At 48.8% G+C, this 19,730-nt stretch overlaps 1 protein-coding gene and 1 long non-coding RNA gene across 2 annotated transcripts; both read right to left on the reverse strand.

The window, feature by feature from the left end:
- Positions 1–278: 278 nt before the first annotated feature.
- Positions 279–7,195, reverse strand: LOC101762728 (callose synthase 12). Its single transcript, XM_004969441.4, has 3 exons — positions 1,643–7,195; positions 690–771; positions 279–615 (listed from the first exon to the last, which is right to left on the reverse strand). The coding sequence occupies exon 1, from the start codon at positions 6,981–6,983 to the stop codon at positions 1,644–1,646; it is 5,340 nt and encodes a 1,779-aa protein (XP_004969498.3). The 5' UTR covers positions 6,984–7,195; the 3' UTR covers positions 279–615; positions 690–771; position 1,643.
- Positions 7,196–16,050: 8,855 nt separating this feature from the next.
- LOC105914474 lies at positions 16,051–19,278 on the reverse strand. Its single transcript, XR_001164085.2, has 3 exons — positions 16,885–19,278; positions 16,597–16,806; positions 16,051–16,516 (listed from the first exon to the last, which is right to left on the reverse strand). It is a non-coding gene; the product is annotated as an uncharacterized LOC105914474 (long non-coding RNA).
- Positions 19,279–19,730: the final 452 nt, after the last annotated feature.

The following is a 19,730-nucleotide window of genomic DNA, read 5'->3' on the forward strand; positions in this document are numbered from 1 at the left end:
TATTATTGCAGCTACGAGGTGCTCCATCGAGGTCAAGAAATCAAGCGCGGCCTCACCATCTCAATCCCTTTCACGTCCGATTTCTGTGAACTTGAAACCGGACGGAGACCAGCAGCGACATATTTTCCTGGGTAAAAAACATCAGAGGGACGAAGCACGGCATGCTAGCAACTGGCATCTCGTGCGCAACGTGCACAAGAGCTCAAGTGCATCCCACGCATAACAGATAGCAAGATCGATTCTGCTCAGCAGAGCTCCCAAAGAGGATCTGGCAATAATTTAGGTGTACAGAATCAGCCTCCTCCCCAAAATGCAGTCATATGTGCAGGTAAGCAGAAATAGCAACTCACTTTACAATGAATAGGATGGCACGGAAAGAAACTTCGGCATAAATAGGGTGCACTCATGATTTAAGTTTTGCACAGCCTTACTAAAAATCTAACAAAACTCTGGAGCTATGAATATGGGACCGAATCAACATCTCATTACACTCATTATATCATCCCTACCACAGAAATTCATGTGTACATCAAGTCAAGAAGAATCAGAGATAAATAGATCGCCTGTACAGGGAACTAGCATCCATCTACTCTACGCCAGCAAGCTTGTCTAAACCTGCAGAGAGATATTAATGTTAGACATGTTTCGAACACTACATGAACTTAGTTGACAATGCCAAGCAAGCATACCATATGTCATGAAGACTAACTAATCCTCCAGAATAACGAAGCAGCTCACTTTGAGAAATGGTCAGTTGGAAGGTGAACTCAGCTGCAAGAAGATAAAGCAAGCGTGCTGATCAGTGTGAGAAAGAAGTAATGGCAATGAAGTAAGGTAAGATCACCCTAATCTGCACATGGCATACAAATACAAACAGTGACACATGCAAATAACGTGCAAAAGGGAGACAGACACCAGTGACTCTTAGAGGACAAAGCAGAGGAACAAATTGGCATTTTATCATAAACAAGTCAAGCCTCCATCTTAAAATGATGCATTTTTAGCCTCCAAAAAGAAAGTTGCAGGTGTGTTCAAAAGCATAAGATTGAATACAAAAGCTAAAGCTAACATTACACAAGGACAAGGTTGAACGATACAATAAATAACGAAAACAATGCATATTCTCTATAAGGCAGAATGTGATCCAAAAATCTTACCGAGATACTCCCTCCGTTATATAATGTTTAGAGCAAGCTAAACGTCATATATTTAAAAACAGAGGGACTATCAAAATAAAATCTAGTCAGGGGAAAGAGGATTTCATTCACACAACGAGTAAGCGCATCACACAATCAAAATTATGATAACATGTTATAATTGACTTTGCTGTGGCCTGTGGGGATCTCCCCCACAGTTCTTCCATCAACAAAATATAACAGGCAAATACAGAAGTGCTGAGATTGCAACAGACAGTGCATGGGCAATAGGGTTTCAGGCAATTACAGAATCATAAGATCCTGTCTTTGATTTTCAATAAAAGCATAGATTAATCATGTCTCTAAAAAAGTTGGTTATCAACCATATAATTCAATCCCAGCAATCACAGCCTTCAAGAGTCAGACCTAGTACTCCTAAATGCATTATTATAGCCAATGTTGTCAACAGCAAAAGAAAATACAAGTTAACTGCATCCATAGCATACCTCAAAACGCATGTGCCTTTTTTCCAGTAATGATTTGGGAAATATGAAGTCCCCTGCTGAAGGCTTCATTGAACAGGATCCTTGTTTGCATTTCCTGAAGCCCAGGCAACCATGACAACACAGCCACAGGTGCAATAACAATTACTCCGAACAATATATCGTACAAACGTGCTACAGTCACCACAGTTTTCCACACTATCTCAGACCTCCTCAGATATGGCTTGAATACCAGAGCAATAGATATGATTCCCCAGCCAGTTGGCAGAAAAGCCAAAAGACTAGTAAAAGTATCAACAAACTGAAACTTTGTGAATTTTAACAGCACAACAATAGCAGCCACTGTACCACCAACAATGATTGCCTGGACAAGACGATACCGTATGTGCTTTTTTGCTGAATATCTGTCTCGAAAATAAGCCACTGTCACCAGAGCCACAAAAGCTAGGAGAATGCATGCCCATGATAGAAGATAGACAAGGATGCTTCTACTCTGACCAGCAATGTGAAGCCGATAAACAATTGCATACTGAAAGAAGAAAAATCGAAGGTCTAATATGATTTCCAAGATACTGCCCCATAGACCAGTTGTCCGGAGATGATCAGTTTCCTCCTCCCACCACGTCTCCCAGCTTTGATCTGACTTGACTGAGATCCCACCCCGGAACCAAATCCAGTTTAGAAAATCCTCAAAGTCATTAAAATTCTTCAGCCAATCTAAACCAGAAGGATTAAAAATGAAGGGAGCAAGAATCCATGAAGACACAAGAAACCAACTTGAAATTGTCAGCAGAATATACACCAGCGTATTCCCAGAGGCACTGCCATAAGATGCATAAACTGTCAATATCACACCAAGCTCTATTGCTTTGATGAAATGGCTGCGAGCATAGAGCCTATAGTTCTCAGCAAACTTCTTATGCTCCACAACAAAACCTCGGCCAGTAGCCCGATACTTCGCACCTCCATGAAGGATTGTCCTCCCATAATAGTGTGTCTTAGTTCCCATGGAGAAGGTGTAGAAAACAGATGCAAACTGTAGTTGCATTTTCATGAAATCCCACACAGCAGTGAGGAAACCATGCTCAAGTGAGTTTTCAATAATCATGGGTAAAGCTGTGAACAGGCCAAGCTGTATGACGAACTGCTGATTGAGGACAGCTCCCAGGGCTGCATTGTTAGTAGAGGAAGTGTTCTTGCTGATGTAGTCCTCGAGCCCACTGAGTGCAAGGTAAAAGCGCCCCCAAACAAATGCATAGACAGTAAGCACAACCATCATTGTGTTGAAATAAAATCCGACAGTTGTATAGAAGAAAGAAAGCATCCGGAAGAAATCCAATCGGTGGCCCAGCCTGTAAACATCTCGGCTCAAAGTTTGCTCACCATTGCCACTAGCAACTTTGGCTTCAAACATAGAGACCTGGTTGAGCCCCACGTCTCTACCTTTACCAACCTGAATATACTCATGGTGTGTAACATTGCCACCACGGAGGGTACAGTTGAAACCAGCGAATATGTCCTCACTGATGTTGATCACTTTTGATGCTTTACTGATACCACCTCGCCCCAAGAACCAAAGGCGATCAAAGACGTCGGGGTGGCCATAATGCATTCTGACTTTAAGTGGATCAGCCAGAACACGCTGCCCCAGAGTGACAAAACTTGTTTCCTGGGCAGACATGAACCAAGCAAGAGAAGAAACAGAACCCGTGAACACATGTTCCCGAACTCCAAGAATTTTGGGCTTGCGAATTCCATAATAACGATTGAACTCTTCTAGCAGGTTTCTCATCTTTAGAGCCTCTTCAAAGTAATTATCTTGGTTCATATCAATCGTTTGAACCGCATCACCCCTTGTGAAGATTAGTGCATGATTCTGATTTTCCGGTTTTCCTTCACCAAGCTTTAACTCTCCAGGCAACTTAACCCTGTAAATTTCAACCTCCCGCTGCAGTAGCTGATCGTATTTCACAAGAACAGAGAAGTACTCTGTTTCACCACCATTGTTCTGCCTTTCGTCAACATAGGCAACACGTAATGCTTCATAATTTTTCATTAGCTCCAATATTTCAAAAGCACGGGGGTCATTCTTAGCTTTCTGCTGACCATATATCTGGCATGCAACTACATATGTGTATTTCATGAGGACAGTCCCATACTCACTTCCTTTAAACAAGGAGCTCACACTGCTGCTTGCTCTGCTCAATGCACGTGAGGAAGATGCCCTGCTGTAATAGCCTGACCCACCAGCAACCCCATCATGCCTCGAGGATCCAATTCTTGAAGAACCCATAGTAGCTAGCTCCCTTGACCCAGCCTTTAAGTCATGTTCAGAGGCGGAATCCAGAAAGGTCAGCATTTTGAGAGCTTCGTAGTAGTACATCATGCCCCTCACTGTACGTGATAATGTCTGCCCCCTGTATGAGACCCAGTGTCGAAGATCTCTCAGCCTTTCCTTCTCGCTGTACAGCTCCTTAATATCAGACATTCCCTCACGCTTCATTCTCTCCACGAAGTACTCCCACTCATCTGGGTAAATCTGTTGTAGATAGTATAAGATTGAGATGCCATCTTCGTTCTCCTTATAGAGCTGGTCCTTGCTGTACAACACCTCCTCATTATAATAAGGAGTCAAGACACTGAAAGCCATCATCTTCTCCACTTGGGTTGCCCTGGGTATGTTCATAAACAATGAATTACTGAAAAAGGCAATCCTTCGACGAGCTTCCAGGTTCATTGGCACATTGATCATAGAGTCCCTGGAGGTCAGGATGGTGTGCATGCGCCTCACTTGCTTATAGAAGGTAGCGTTCTCCTCTCCAGGCAGCACAACTGCATCCACAAAGAGAAGGCTGGTGGGCCTTGACTGTGCAAGGCCTTCATTTCTCAGTTGTTCCATGCTCCTCTTCTCAGCCTGGAAATCACGAATGACAACGTCATAGAGAGTCTGCAAGGCATTGACTATCTTGGTAAAATCCTTGGTGGGTTTGAGAAGTAGGCTCAACAGAGCTACAAGCCTTGTATGGACATTATGCAGCTCAGTCATCTTATACTCCACAGTGAACTTCTCTGTTGCCATGGATCCATCAAAATCGTTGAACAATTGTGTAACAATGCCATGTTCCTCAGTCCCCTCCTTGATGATCTCAAGCAGCAAGTGTTTTGCACTATCATAGACCTCAACCACTGCACAACGACGATAATCGTTCTTGCAGATCTTCCTCCATAGCCTGCGATCAGGTCCTTTGACCTCCTTTGCCTGACCAAGTGCAAGAGACAGCTCATTACAGAGCAAGAAACAAGGCCAGCGGATTACACGCACATTCCACAGCTCAGGCGGCAGCTCAAGGAGCTCAACCTCACGATCACTAACAATGTCCTCCTCCCGGAACTTGCTTATTATTTCATTCCAAACAAGTGCAAATCGCCGTGCCTCCACCTGATTTGACTCAATCTTCCGGAATGATCGGCTGAAACCATACCTTAGCTGTACCCGCTGCCAGAAATTGCGAAGCCGGTTGGGCAAGAAGCTCTCATTCACCTGCTGCTCCTCTGGCATGATGTTGAATGACATGGCACTTGCAAAGAACTGGAACCGAAGCCGCAGCTGTTTCATGTCCCTGATCTCCCCCAAGTGTGCAAAAAGCCCCACAAGTGCACCAGTCAGAGAAGAAAAGATAGCATACCAAATCTGGATATCCATGAGGTAGATCAACACCACTGGTAACCAGAGAACAAACACTGCAAATCGATTGCTTTGGCCAAAGAACTCATGCCAAGTGTACTTGATTCCACTCAGCTTGTATATCTCTTTTGTGGGTTTTACAAGCGGCCTAATTTGGAGAAAATAGCTGAAGGCAAACTTCACGGCAAGCAAAAGCACCCAAAAGAAGGAGTACTTAACATTGTCAATGGTGCTCTCACGTAATCCTCGGCCAACAAAGCTGCGGCTATGGAACCACCAGGTGAGGGCGTAACAGATTTTCCAGTTGGTCTTCTCCAATGCATTCCGCACCCAGGGCACAATGAAGAGCACGAGGGCAAGGACCTCAGGGATAACAAACAATGCAGCTGCATAGAGGAACCTCATGATCCGTGAATTAGCAGCTGACGACCACTGTCCATTGCTTCTCCTCTGGTCCCAGATCCCCTTGTATAGGACAGCAAACGCAAGGACCCATGCTGCTGCAGCAATGACCTTGAGCACCATGCGCACAGCAAGCATGCGACCATCCCTGAAGGCACGGCGGAACTGCGTGCCGATGTCCAGCAAGGACTGGAGGAAGCGGAGTGCAGCCCAGGTGATGAAAATGGTGAGCACGCGCACCTGTGTGTCCTTGGACCTTGAGCCCTGGGACGAGATTAGATCATCCCATGGCCACTTCGCGCCCTCCCACGCCACGATGGCCGCAGCTTGCAGATAGAGCACCAGCATCACCCACAGCCTGTCGAAACTCCGATAAATGTTCCAGAAGGAGCGGACCTCGACGAAGCCCGTCTTGCGGACGCGGGTGCGGTCGGGTGGGGTGCGGAAGAACTGGCGCGCCTGCTCCATGGGCCAGCCGAGGCGGTCGAACACGTCACGGCGCCAGAAGTACTCGTTGATGTCGTCGTAGTTCCTCCAGGCGGCGTGCGGCGCGGTGCCACCGCGGCTGGACAGGACCTCTGCGCGGATGACGCCGTAGATTGGCGTGACGACGCGCGTGAGGAAGGCGTTCTCGCCGTGCACGGCGGGGTTGGCGGGGCGGCCCGTGGCGACGTCGGTGTAGCCCTCGAGGATGCGGTGCAGCTCGAGCGCCATGTGGTGGTAGATGTAGCAGAGGCACTCGGGCACGAAGCGGAGGTTGGCGGCCTCGCCCCAGACGAGGAGGTACAGGCCGGTGAAGAGCAGATCGGCGCGCGGGTCGCCGTCGGGGACGTGGACGTTGGGGCGGCGGCCGAGGAAGCCGCACCAGGAGGTGTAGTTGCGGAGCAGCTTCCTCCGGATTTGGCGCGCGATGCGGGGGTCGAGCGTGTCGGAGAAGTCGGCGGAGGTGAGGTGCATCTGCGCGTTGGCGAGGAGGAGCACGAGGTGCTCCCGCTGGTTCCTGACGTTGTCGCGCTGGAAGCCGAAAAAGGCGCCGAGCCAGTCCATGATGTCGTGGTCGGCGCGCCACTGCGAGAAGGGCGGCGGGCGGAGGCCCCCCACCGCCCGCAGCGCCGCCGCGGCCGCCCGCACCTCGGGGAACCGCAGCGACGGGTGGTCGGCGAGGAGATCGTGGATGGGCAGGATGTTGTAGGGCTCGCCGCCCGCGGCCGCCGCCGGGGCGGCCGCGCGGCGCTGGGCGGCGCGCGGCGTGGTCATGCTGGCATTGGGTGGGCGTGGGGCTGGGGTAGATCTGGAGGCGGTGGGGTAGGAAGTCGAAGGGGGTGGGAGCTGGAAGGAAGGGGAAGGGTTTGGGGATGGTTTGAAAATTGAAATCCGGGGCGGCCGGCGTGGGGAAGGGGATGATGGACTGTGGAGTGCCGGGACAGGGGAGCGGAGGAATTGAGAAAGCGCAGCGCAGGCGGGCTGGCGGGGTGGACGGGCGTGGGGGTGCTGCGCCGCGCTACGCGGCTGGGGTGGGAAACGCGAATACGACGCGACCCAGGGGCCGGGGCGGGCTCGCGTGCGTGACTAGCCGAAATCCATGGACCGGTGAAACGGCGATCGTGGGGCCCAGCTCGTGGTTTTGGAATCGGTTTCAGGGTTTGTTTGGGTCAGAAACCTTCTCAAGGAAGTGTTGAGATTTCCATTCCTCTCTCCTAGCTGCGGCCGAAGTTTAATCCGTGTCATATTGAATATTTGGAGGCTAATTAGAAGGATTAAATATAAATTAATTATAAAACTAATTACACATATGGAGGCTAAACGGCGAGACGAATCTATTAAGCTTAATTAATCCATCATTAGCAAATGGTTACGGTAGCAGCACATTGTCAAATCATGAACTAATTAGACTTAATAGATTCGTCTTGCCGTTTAGCCTCCATCTATGCAAATAGTCTACGTTTAATACTCCTAATTAGTATCTAAACATTCAATGTGACATGAACTAAAGTTTAACCCGGGGATTCAAACACCCCTTAACTCCAAACGTAAGTGCCATCAATGGCTAGTAATAGATGTTCATTTACACTTTTGATTCATATATAGGGTTTATATACTTTATATTAAGAGAAGTAGGTCCTTGCCTGCCCGTTATATCAAATGAGCAGCTCTTTTTTTTTCCTTTTTTGGAAGAATTAAATTATCTTGTATCTGCTTCTCCATGTAGTATAGGACAATTCTATTGCGAACCGCGTATTTAACATGTTGTCGATCCTTGGCATGACTAGCTTCCAACGCACGATTAAAAGCTGATGGTAATTAACCATCGCATTTGCTTATCAAAAGGATGGAAATTTCCTGTCAGAATATGCTCTCTTGCGCTACAGATCGAAAAATCGATACTTTCCATGGAAACTGTTGACTTTCTTTTACCGTGTGCCGCGTTCGCCGCATCTACCATCTCATTTTTGTGTTTCTAATCGAATCCGTTGCGATAAAGAATCACGCCTTCTATTACGCGCAAAGTCCAAGTTGGAACGCGTACTGCTGAAGGGATACGAAGGTTGGAGTGAATTTGTAGTCCCTCTCAGGTACTCATGTTTTCTACGAATTGAAATTGAATCTTACGTAACCGATGAGTCCTAATATTATATGTTTTAGAAAAAAAATCATACTGCTCTCAAATATATCAAAAGTGCGGATAATCCCTAAGTTGTTTTTGGTTCCTTTATTTCTAAACTATACCATTCGGTTCTATATACCCCTAATATAATTTGTATTTTTATTTCTTCATACACAAGTTGAATTTTAATTTCAAATTTTGCATCGTGGTAGTGGACATCACAATGCATGTCAAAAACTATATTATGAATTTTTTATCATTTTTATATAAATTTGTACCCCAAGGATTATTTATTATTAAATATCCTACGCTATCAAAATAATGATAAAAAATAATGATATATTTTTCTAACATGTGTTTATGATGTCTCATATTATCTCCCAAAATTTTAACTTAAAATTCTACTTGTGCATGGAGGAAAAAAAAGATAAATTGTATTAGGGGAGGAGCTAAAGTGAATAAAAAATAGTTTAGGGGTTATACGAATATTGGGTATACTTGGGGAATAATTTAAAAAAAATTCAAAGTATAAGAATTTCATGGTGTCAAAAATGATCAAAGAAAGGATATTACAGTTTTACATTCACGCATAGACACAACATCATGAGATTCATGGGAAAGCAAGATTGCCATGACTGCAGATTGAGGGTTCAAGGTGCAATATAAATAGCATGCCGGGAGGCATACTCTGATTTTGTAATCATGTCAATGCATATTTCATATTTTTATTTTTAAGGATACCACGTAAGTAAGATGGCATTCATTTCATTGCTGAAACAGTTCTATACAATATACAAGTTTCATTATTTTCTTATTTCAAAAACTACACGCAAGATATAGTTTATATTGAAAATAATGTATACAATATTTCATTTAGGAAAAACTCATTCCACTTATCTCCACATTAGTTTTTTATATTATTAAATGGTGACGTGATATTCTATTTAATAAGAGTAACCCATATGTATGGCGCCGATCATTCAATAATATTTAAAAAGATTGTCAACCAACAAAACTACAAAGCTAGCGAAGGTAAGGCAGGCCCAACTCTACACGGTGTGTAGTGGCCTCGCCTTGTGTCGTACGTACCTCTATGGTCCACCAGAAGATTGGACAGTCCTATATACAGAGTTGGACACCGAAATGTGTCACATATGGAAATTACGATGCAGAACGATATGGTCTACGTGGTAAGATAAGAACTAGTCGAGGATTAGGAAACTACTCGTAGCAATTAGAGTAGGACTCACTAGTCGAATCCGACTAGTATTCTTATTCTTGTAAATCAACCGACCTGTAACCCTGCCCCCAACAATATAAGGCAAGGCAGGGACCCCCTCCAAAGTAGTTCAATCCAATTCAATATAACCAACACACAGGACGTAGGGTATTACGCAATCTAGTGGCTCGAACCTGTCTAATTCATATGTTCGAGTTCACCATCGAGTTCCTGATCTCGGCGAGCCTCACGCACTAAACACTACCTCGGGCACCCCTTCGGTAGGTTGCCGGGTCTAAACACTGATAGCTGGCATGCCAGGTAGGGGCTTTCGCTGAGAATCCAATAGCGAACTCGATGACCCAAGTCATCATTAAGCCCACCGCCGCGTTCGAAGCGGGCGCGGCATTCAATTTTAGCTCCTGGGTTTGCATTGCAGACGGCGCTAGAAACTTCCACCACCATATTGCACCAGCCCTGGAGAAGAAGCAGCACACCATCAACCTTCACCGCCAAACTCTGGAGGATCTCGTTGAGAAATTTGGCAAATTTTCAATTTCTGATCTAGTCAGAGGCTGAGGGAACAAGTTCGAGTACAACTCGACTTCTCCTGCAAGTCGAACTGGTTTTCATGTGTCGGCGCTTAAGCCATTGTGGGAATCGGTCTACGACCCAAGTCGATTCCCGTTCGGACTCCGAAGCGCGGGTGCCATCTACCAGGCCACCCCTTCCAGATCACAATTCAATTCGGATTTGATTGAGCACCTCAACTACTACACGGATCCGGATGAGAAGACTCTATTATCAGGTCCACAACAAGGCCTGGTGAGTACATCAACTCCACAAGGCAGATTCGTCTACTGGCCCAGCATGAAGCCACCTGTTCTTGCCAAGGACGACGAGTCACGCCTTATCGCCTACCTGGGTATCCTCCCGTACCAGGAGGGAACTCCTCTATCACCTATCTACGAAGAAGACAGCTCCACATAGGTTATCACGTCAAGTTGGGGAAGTTATTCTCCGGAGCGGGAACTCTTCGCCCTTGATGCGCAAGAAGGCGAAGATGAAGAGCAACCAAAAAGGAATTCACGACACGAACGTCACCCAGATGACGTCTCGCGGGATGAGCTCACCGCTAACGTCGTCGGAGAAGAAAATGAAACTCACAAAACTCCATGGCGAGTAAGAAACGCTGCAAGAGTATAGCGCCACCGCCGCCTCGTAGCTGACCTGCCAATCATGAATTAGATCGCGCATTTAAAGCAGTTCAATTGCGTCAACACAATACTCCTCTAGCCATGGTAGCGTCCATTGATCTGATTACTCGGGTAACACCACAAAACAAGTACACTAGGCAACTGGCTGAGCTGGCGGAATGTGCGTATGAGCAACTCGATTAGCAAAACCTAATACATTCAGTTCCTCATACCCCATCCCTGCATAGCCGTAGTCATAGACGCACTCAGTCTAGACCAAGTCGAATTGAGGGCGCCAGACCAAGCCAAGTCGGAGCAGAGGGTAGTCAGGTGGAACTCTCGGGAGGCCGTGACCATTGTGGGCCCAACCCAAAGCCTGAACAGCCAGTACGTGACCTCCATCACAAGATCAACAACAACCGTGACGCCCGTACAATCATTGAAGGACGTCGCCACGAGCACGAGCAAGAAGTCGAGTACCAGGGAGAGGATTCTGATGGGTTCCCCGCTGTAACGGCCCTGGTCAAATCCGCCGAGTTAATCTCAATCCTAGTCCCTGATCCCCCTATCTCAGCTCCCTCGAGCTTAAGTGCTCAACCTCCAGTTCCGGTCCCGACCCCTGAGAACCCGACCCCTTTCCGCCGGTTCCCAGCTCCGACCCCTGAAGACCCCCAACCCACCCCGCCAGTTCCTTCTAAGTCTCGCCAACAGTGTCCCCTTCAATCTTGGGCAGAGGAGAAACTGAGACTGACGGGTGGACCCACAAATCTTTTCCCAGATCTCCCGAGACAGACGCACTCGAGCGGCCTGCACCACTTCAGAGTTCCCCCGACGCGTGGCTCAACTCCTCTGACCCTCGCCGCTCCGCCCAGACGTGGGCCGCGAGCAGATGGTTTCCCGCGCCTTCCTCCCCAATCGCAGCGGAAGCCCCTCTGCAACCTTTCTGCAGCATCCCGTCTCGCTCGCGCCCTCGCCGGCCGCGCTTTGGTGCTCCGTTGCCGCTGTGGCAGAACTTTGCCGCTTGCTGCATCAGACCACCTCGCGACTCATGCCCATCATCACCGCGCCGGACCCCCGGCTGCAAGGCCCGATGCCTTCCGGTTTTTCCGCCGCCTCTCCACAGTCGCGCCGCCCCGGACTGCGCTACACGACGATTCCTCCGTCACCAATCCCGACCCCGGCTGCAACAGCTCCTTTTCCGCCTTGCCAGAACTACGCCCCGGCAAACCACTGCTTCGCGCTCGCCCGCGCAGCCGCAGCCCGCCTGTCTTATCACCTGTGCAACCTCGCTTATAACGCCGTTCCCCCTGTCACACCCATCAGATCCGCCGCACGATGACGCCCGCCTCCGCCAAACCGCAACCACCGGCAAAACCGCGCCTGCGCCGCCTTGTCTCCATGCCCAATGGCCAAAGGCATCATCTCCGAAGTCCTGTTCCACCGCCCATCGCTGCTCAATCGCCGCCATGGTAGCGCACTCCATTCTTTTCCTTCCTGGTCTTCGTGCTGCTCCAGCTCTCTCTCTTCCTGCGCAGCTATAAAAGGGAACGCCCGAGTCCTACCGGAGTTCCCTTCGCCATCGTTGCCATACCGCCTTGTTCCCCTGTTTCGTGCTCGAGCGTTGCCACCTAAGTTCCTGAGGAACTCTCCTCTCCGCTCAACACCCGCCTTTCCCAATCCACCCAGTCGCTTGCTCCTCCACGCTGTGCTAGAGCTTGCTTGTTGTCCACAAGAAGCACCGCCGCCGCCGGAGTACCGCCGGACATCGCCGCTGCCCAAGTCCGCTCCTTCCCGATCCCAAAGCTTCACCTATAAACCGAAGGTAAGCTGCCGACCATTTTCCGTCTCGCCCGACCCTCTCTGTTCGTCCGACCCCTTTTTCGTCTCGCCCGACCCTCTTTGTTCGTTCGACCCTTTTTTTCTGTCTCGCCCGACTATGTCTGTTCCGTCCGACCCCTTCTCCGTCCCGCCCGATCCTGTCTATTTCGCCGACCCCTTTTCCACCTCGCCCGAGGACTCGGCTGTATCTTTTTCCTTGACCAGAGGGTATATGTGTAAAAAAAATCGGGGACTTCTCTACGTTAAGTCTGAGGATCCCCAGCACAGCTATTCCTCTAGTCTAAGGGTTAGATCATGAGTTTCTTCCAACCCAACCCTTGGTCTTGTTCTTTGTCCACTGAAGCTTGAACCTCCACACTTTTTCCGTAGCTTTTGCTACAAGTTTCTGGGCTAAAACTTGCGAGTGTTGCTGTTGAAATAACCGTCTAAGTGCTAACTCCTGCTTTTGCATTCGTGTAGAGTTGAATCTCGCCGACGGCGTCTACGAACTGCACCCGGTGCCAGAAGACGGAGCAGTAGCTGAGCCGCCGACCGCAGGAGCTTCAGCAGAACCCTCAGAGGACCAGTTTCCCTCCCCTCCGCTTGAAGGCAAGCCCCGGAGCATGAGCCCAACTTTCTAAACTTACCCATGCCTTCCTTGTTTGTATGTGCATTTAAGTATAGGAGTTGTTTGAAACTATAGATGCATGACTCAGTTCCCTTGATCTGAACACTAGCCTGAGGAGTCCGAGTAGTTGCATTGTTTAATAGGACTCGGTAAAAGTCGAGTGATTTCTTGTCACTCGCGAGTTATAGGAGTTGGTTGTTCTTCCTCTGGTTACAACTATAAGGACGATGGACGGGGCAGGGCCTGGTGAACTCTTTTGGTGGTCGGTGGATTGCCCTGTCTGTCTATATGAAGTTGCTAAGGTCGAAAAGTGTTGGTGTTCGTGATCAAGTGTTTGACAGTACTAATCTCATACCTAGTATGGGTTGGGGAAGCCTAGTACCTGATTGAACTAGGGCGTGGCTTATACCCATGCTGTCCCTGGAACGAGGTTCCCATGGTGCATCATGTGGGTGCAAGTGCGGTCACAGTACGGTAGAGACCGGGACTGTGGAGCATTGCATGCCAAGGGAAGTTTGGACCTGACACGTGCTTGGGAATTGATGGGGACGACCGACATAGGAAGCGACCCTTGTGGTGCGCAGATATCGTGAGGTTAGGTTCGTCATGCATGGTTAAGAAACTCGAATCGATTCATCTGCCTATCACAGTTTGAGACTGCTTGATCGCTATGCTACACTGAGTAAAGATGGAACATGATGATGATATGAACTCGATGCTTATTCTATGCTTTGTTGTTGGAAACTATGATTGTTTAGCATAAGTCGCCAACATAGACTGGTTAATAAATCTAGAACTTGAGCTAAAACTTGAAAGCAAGGACCCACTATAGTCATTTTTGGCAAAAAAACCCCTCAACCAAAGAGCCTTGCATGTCTAGAAGTGGTAGAGTAGTTTAGCACCGGTCGGTTAAGTCTTGTTGAGCTTAGCAGCTCAGCCTTGTTTGTGGCTTTCTTTTCAGGTGAAGTCGCCGCTCCCGAGCTTGTTTCTGTTGGCACTTGGCCGCCCCAGCTCCCTCCGGGTTCGACGGTTGAGTGGGATCCCTCCTCGGACGGCGAGGAAATGGATCACTGATGTCCTGATCGGCCTCATCAAGGACATCCAACCCCGGCGCTAGCCTCCACTGTTTTATCTTCCCGCTGCTTTTGAACCTTGTAAAACTCTGATCGTCGTTTTGAGGTTGAACTAAATGGTCAAATTTGTTTAACTTAGTGGACCTGCTGTATTCTCTGGAACCGCTCACCTTCGTGTGAGTTTGCTAACTCGGTCCTGTTAGGTGGTCAAATCGGATGAAATCCGATGGCACTTCGGGTTAACTTGACTAAGGCATGAGTGTCGCGTGTTAGGCGACTTAAACGTGCTCTAATCAAGCCAATCCGAGGTGGATCCACCACACCCGCCTTCTCAAAATGATTACGGAAGACAGTTCTACCCGACAAGTTCAAACCTCCGAGTATCACCAAGTACGACGGCAAGCAAGATGTAGTCCAATGGCTTCGATGCTACTCACTATTAGTACAATCGGCAGAAGGGAACGACGACACCAAGGTCATCTAGTTTCCCATCTGCATAGAGGCAGCGCCACTCACTTGGCTCAAGTCATTAAACAAGAACTCCATCGACACGTGGAAGAACCTCAAGACGGTGTTCACAAACAACTTCGCAGGGGTAATGCAGCGCCCTGACAACAGGATCAACTTGTCTCAAATCAAGTAGCAACAAGGCGAGACCATGCGCAGTTATCTACGTCAATTCTTCGACAAAAAGGCCACTATCGTGGACATCACGAGGCGCGACGCCATAGACTGCTTCCAGAATGGTCTCTATGACCGTCGGATATTCCAAGATTTTGGTAGGAGATGCCCTAAAGATGTCAAGTCTCTTACAATCATGATATAAGCCTAGACGGATGAAGAGGACAAGCAGATCGAGAGGTTCGAGTCTAGTCGCAATAGAGGTCAGAACAACAAGAATTAGAGTAACGGCGAGCGCAACGACAAGAACCGTAACGATCGCCCCAACAACAACAATCAAAATAACTACTTAGGAGGTCAGAGTCACAAGAGAAAGCTAGATAATACTGTCACGATAATGTCCTAATTATCCAAGAAAGGTGGTAGAAATCAAGAAAGGACTCCATTCAGCGAGCTCCTGAAAAAGCAGTGCGCATGGCACCCGTATCATAAGCACCCTGCTATGGATTGCTATAGTCTGCGTAGAGTGATGAAGATATGCCGAAACCTTCTGGAACCAAGAACAAGGCCAAGGCCAAAGAATACGAAGACGACGGTGACAATGGCAAATTCCAGAACCCTTCCAACACCATCAACGTCATCTTCGGTTGTACACCAGGTACTGCTATTAAGCGGTCCTAGAAGCTAACCCTCCGAGATCAGGTTCATTGAACCAGCAACGCTTACGTTCCTCAAGTGGTCCGATGTGCCAATCACCTTCTCTAAAAAGGATTAGTGGACTAGTTTTTCATATCCAGAACTGTATCCTCTCGTCCTAGACCCAGAAGTCGCTGGCTCCAGGCTCACCAAAGTACTCATTGATGGTGGTAGCGGTCTCAATGTACTCTTCTCCAAGACATTGAGGAAGATGGGCCTCGATATTACTGAAATGCTCACCCCGACGAACTCTCTGTTCTATGGGATTGTCCTAGGCAACGTGGATGTACCCCTTGGTCAGGTGGTTTTGCCAGTTACCTTCGGTACCAAAGAACATTACCGGATAGAGTACATCCGGTTCGAGGTGGCTGATTTCAAAACGTCATATGATGCTATCCTCTGAAGATCAGCATTGACCAAATTCATGACCATCCCGCATTATGTGTACCTAGTACTCAAGATGTCGGGACCCAAGGGAGTACTCTCCCTACGCGGAGACTTAAAGAGATCATACGATTGCGACACGGAAGCCGTGGAGTTGTCAGTGACTACTCAAGTGCTAAATTCGATGATGCAATTTTTCGCTACTTCCAAGAAACTGTCCCCGTCACTTCCTTGAGTATCTCTGCTAGAGGGCGGGGCTCCACACTTTCTGCTAGGGGCTCCATCACATCAACAATGGGTTGAGTGGCTTCAGTCAGCTCCTTCAGAGCAAGCTTTGTGGCCGCTAGCTCAGCCTCGCGCTCTTGGATACTCTTCATAGTGTTCACCAAGTTGACCTCCCCATTAGCGCGCATCTTCGTCTCCTTCTCCAGGTGGTGCTCCAAGTTGTTGTACAGAGCAAACAATTTGTCATGCTGATCAGACACCCGGTAGTAGGAGTTCTGCCAATAAGTGGGTCGGCCTTGGAGATCTTCCTTGGTTTTCTCGAGCACTACAGGAACAACACAACAAACAATTTAGTGTCATCAAGCGTAATCAACACCCGAAGACCAACAAGCGAAGACAAGTTACCTTTAAGTTGACGCTTCAAAGCCTTGTTGCATTTCCGAGGTCGATGGATAAGGTTGCGATACTTAGCGGGTTGGCCGTCATACTTCATTAGCAGCTAGGAGGAGTACTCCCGCTCCTTGCCAGTTTACGCTCAAGTGCCTCAGCGCGCATGACGGTGTCTCCATAGCCCTGGAGCATCTCCGACTTCTGGTGGGAGTGCTTGATCAAATCCTGCAAAACAAAGCAAGTACTCATGTCAAGATACAAGTACCAATTTCAAGATTATGGACAAAGCAGGAGAAGCCTTACCGTTGTGTATTCGCCTACACGGCGGTACATCTCCATCATCGTGACCTCCCTCTCTATGGTGAGCAGTGGGTCAGCGATGAGTTGGATGTCTTCTAGGTTCACCCCCTCAACTATCCATGGTTCCTCATGTTGTTCGGTGATTGTTGCACCAATCGGAACCAAGGCGCGGCTGGTCGACAGACCCGCCTCGGATGACGGGATGGAGGCCATGGCGTGGCTGGTCGACGGACCCACCTCGAAAGGTGGGATGGAAGACAAGATTTCCAGTGCTCCTACAGCTTCAACCTCTACTTCTAACTCGGGGGCTACAAGGGTAGCCACGACACTAGAAGTAGTCACCACCGTAGCTTCAGTGCCTACCTCCAGCTCGGGGCTACAAGAGTAGCCACAACACCGGAGGCAGTCGCCGCACTTTTGTTCAGAGTTTGGGATAAAGCGTATGGTACTGCACTACTAATAGGTGCTTGCATTGTGAGGTTAGAAGTTTAAATAGTGTCCTGGATATATTTTGCTTATGTGCAGAATGAGACCACTATTGTTGTATGCTTGCGTTGAGCGTCCTGCCCTTAAGGGTGTGTTTGGATGAAGGGACAAGTGGGACGGGACAAGATCATCCTCTTTTTTAATGGATGAGATGATCCCACTTGGTGTTTAGTTGGAGGGATGGGGGCGTCCCAGTTTCGTTGTTTGGTGGGAGGGACGAGGACAGATGAAATAAACGGTGTTTGTATTTCATTAGCTGTGAGGTGTACTATCAGCCTCAGAGTAGGGCCTCATCCCCTTCCTCAGCTTGTTGTCGCGCGGCCACCCGCACCGCCCGAGCCATGCTCTTCCTGCCGCCGCTGCTGTGGCCCGACGCGGCCCCGGCCTTGCTCCGCCGCTGTCCCATCCCCTGCGCCACCGAGCTTGCCTTCCCCTTCTCCTCCGGGACTGGTTCCCTACGCCGCCAGGCTCCACCCTCCCCACCGCCCAGGCTCCATTCCCACGCCGCCCGAGCTCCGTGCCCTCGCCGCCTGGCTTTTCTCGTGGCGCTACGCTAGAGTTGGACGTGCGCTCGCTCGTCACGGTGTTTACGCCGTTGAACTGGGATGGATCGGTCCGACCGATTCAGAGGAACCGTTCCATCCCTCTTTTTCAAGGAATATTCCACTTTGATACCATCCTCGTCCCACCTGACCTCCAACCAAACACATGTAAAAGTGGGATGACCCTGTCCCGTCCCGTCCCTCCATCCAAACACACCCTAAGATCCCTGCACAAAGTACGTACCTAGGGACGCCCCCCCTTCCCGATTCCAAAAAAATTGTAAACCCCACTACATCTTATATAGAAATTATTGGTGTAAGCTCCACGAGTTCTTTCATTTGTACTAAATAAAATACAAAGATGTGTATGAATAATATTAGCACATGTACTTGTGTTCGCAACGAAAATATTATATACTTTTTTGAGTTCTCCTCTCACCAGAGAAGCTAAAAGTGGATGTTTCAGTCCTCTATCTACCACTCTTTCCCCGGAGAAGCTAAAATCATATCTCAACGAAAATATTCCATCGATATTGAGATATAGGAGTATAAGATTTTTCTTAAAGATGGTACTTACCTGCTAGAAAGGTATGGTTCTCATTGTGTTACTAAAGGCCTCTTTGGTAGGGCTTATTGAACGGCTTCTCCGACGACTTCTGCAGAAGCTGTACCAAATGGCCTACTAAAAAACGGCTTTGGTCGTGAAGCACCCAGAAGCCCGTCGGCATTTTACACTAGCGAGGCAAAGTCGAAATTTATGGCTCCTCGCGGCTTCCTCCCCTTCCGTGAGGCGCAGGACTTGAAATTGCCCCTGTACTGGTGCGAGGCGAGGCGGCGGCACCGGCTGGAAGAGGACCCCCGGTGGCTGAAAGGGGCGGATCGGGTGGTGGTGTGCAAGATGCGGCTGGCGGAGGGAGCGGCGGCGCCCCATCCCCGTTCGCGTGGCAGGGAGGCCCGCCAACGGGTCCCTTGGGCGCGCTACTGGCTGCCACCGGAGTGGCCCCAGGCGTGGGCGCGGGCGCATGGCCGCATCATCGATGGCACACGGTGGAAAGGGAAGCGGCGCTGGGAGGAGTGCGGCTAGGAAGACCGCTGGCAGCTGGCCTGTGTCTCCTCCCCGCCTCTTGCAGCCACGGCAGGTTTTGATCTGAGGCTATCCTGGTCTGCAGCTGGCAAGTCGGCGCAAGCGCACGAGGCGGCATGGGCGCGGGCGCCTGGCCCCCCGACTCGGCCTCGCCTGGCAGCAGCGCGTGCGCGTCCCTCACGCGGCAGCGTAGGAGCAGCATGCCAGTAGTAGCTTGGCCGGACGGGCAGCGGTGGATACTGGATAGCAGCAACAACGCACGGCAAGATAACGAAGGTAGGGATGGAGCTGGGCGGCGTAGAGATTGGAGAAAGATAAGGAAGGCTGAACGTATACGGTAGGAAAAAGGAGGAAACAATGGAAAAGAAAAAACATAAGGAAAAGAAAAAATTTTAGTTTATTTTTAAATTTGTAATGAACTCAAATTAGAAAGTAAGGTTAAACATTCAATAATTTATCCATTCAAATAATTCATACAACCAAGGGCATATAGGACATTTGACATCTCACAGCTATTTCTACAAGTACAGTAGAAGCCATTTTGCCGAACACTTTTCAGAACGACTTTAGCTTCATCAGAGAAGTTGCTTCACCAGAGCAGCTACAGCCGCAACCGTTTTAGCTACAGCCACAGCCCTGCCAAACAGGTTCTAAATTTTAGAATTTATTTTTAAAGAGAAAATCATATGTTGCATGGATTATAAAGTTTTTTTTTTGCTAATTCAGTTAGTATTCTT

The sequence above is a fragment of the Setaria italica genome, chromosome V (assembly GCF_000263155.2).
Source record: "Setaria italica strain Yugu1 chromosome V, Setaria_italica_v2.0, whole genome shotgun sequence".
Taxonomy (NCBI): Eukaryota; Viridiplantae; Streptophyta; class Magnoliopsida; order Poales; family Poaceae; genus Setaria; species Setaria italica.

Bases quoted from the DNA above. Each gene is read 5' to 3' on its own strand.
- LOC101762728 (XM_004969441.4), bottom strand. From the start codon at position 6,983: ATGACCACGCCGCGCGCCGCCCAGCGCCGCGCGGCCGCCCCGGCGGCG.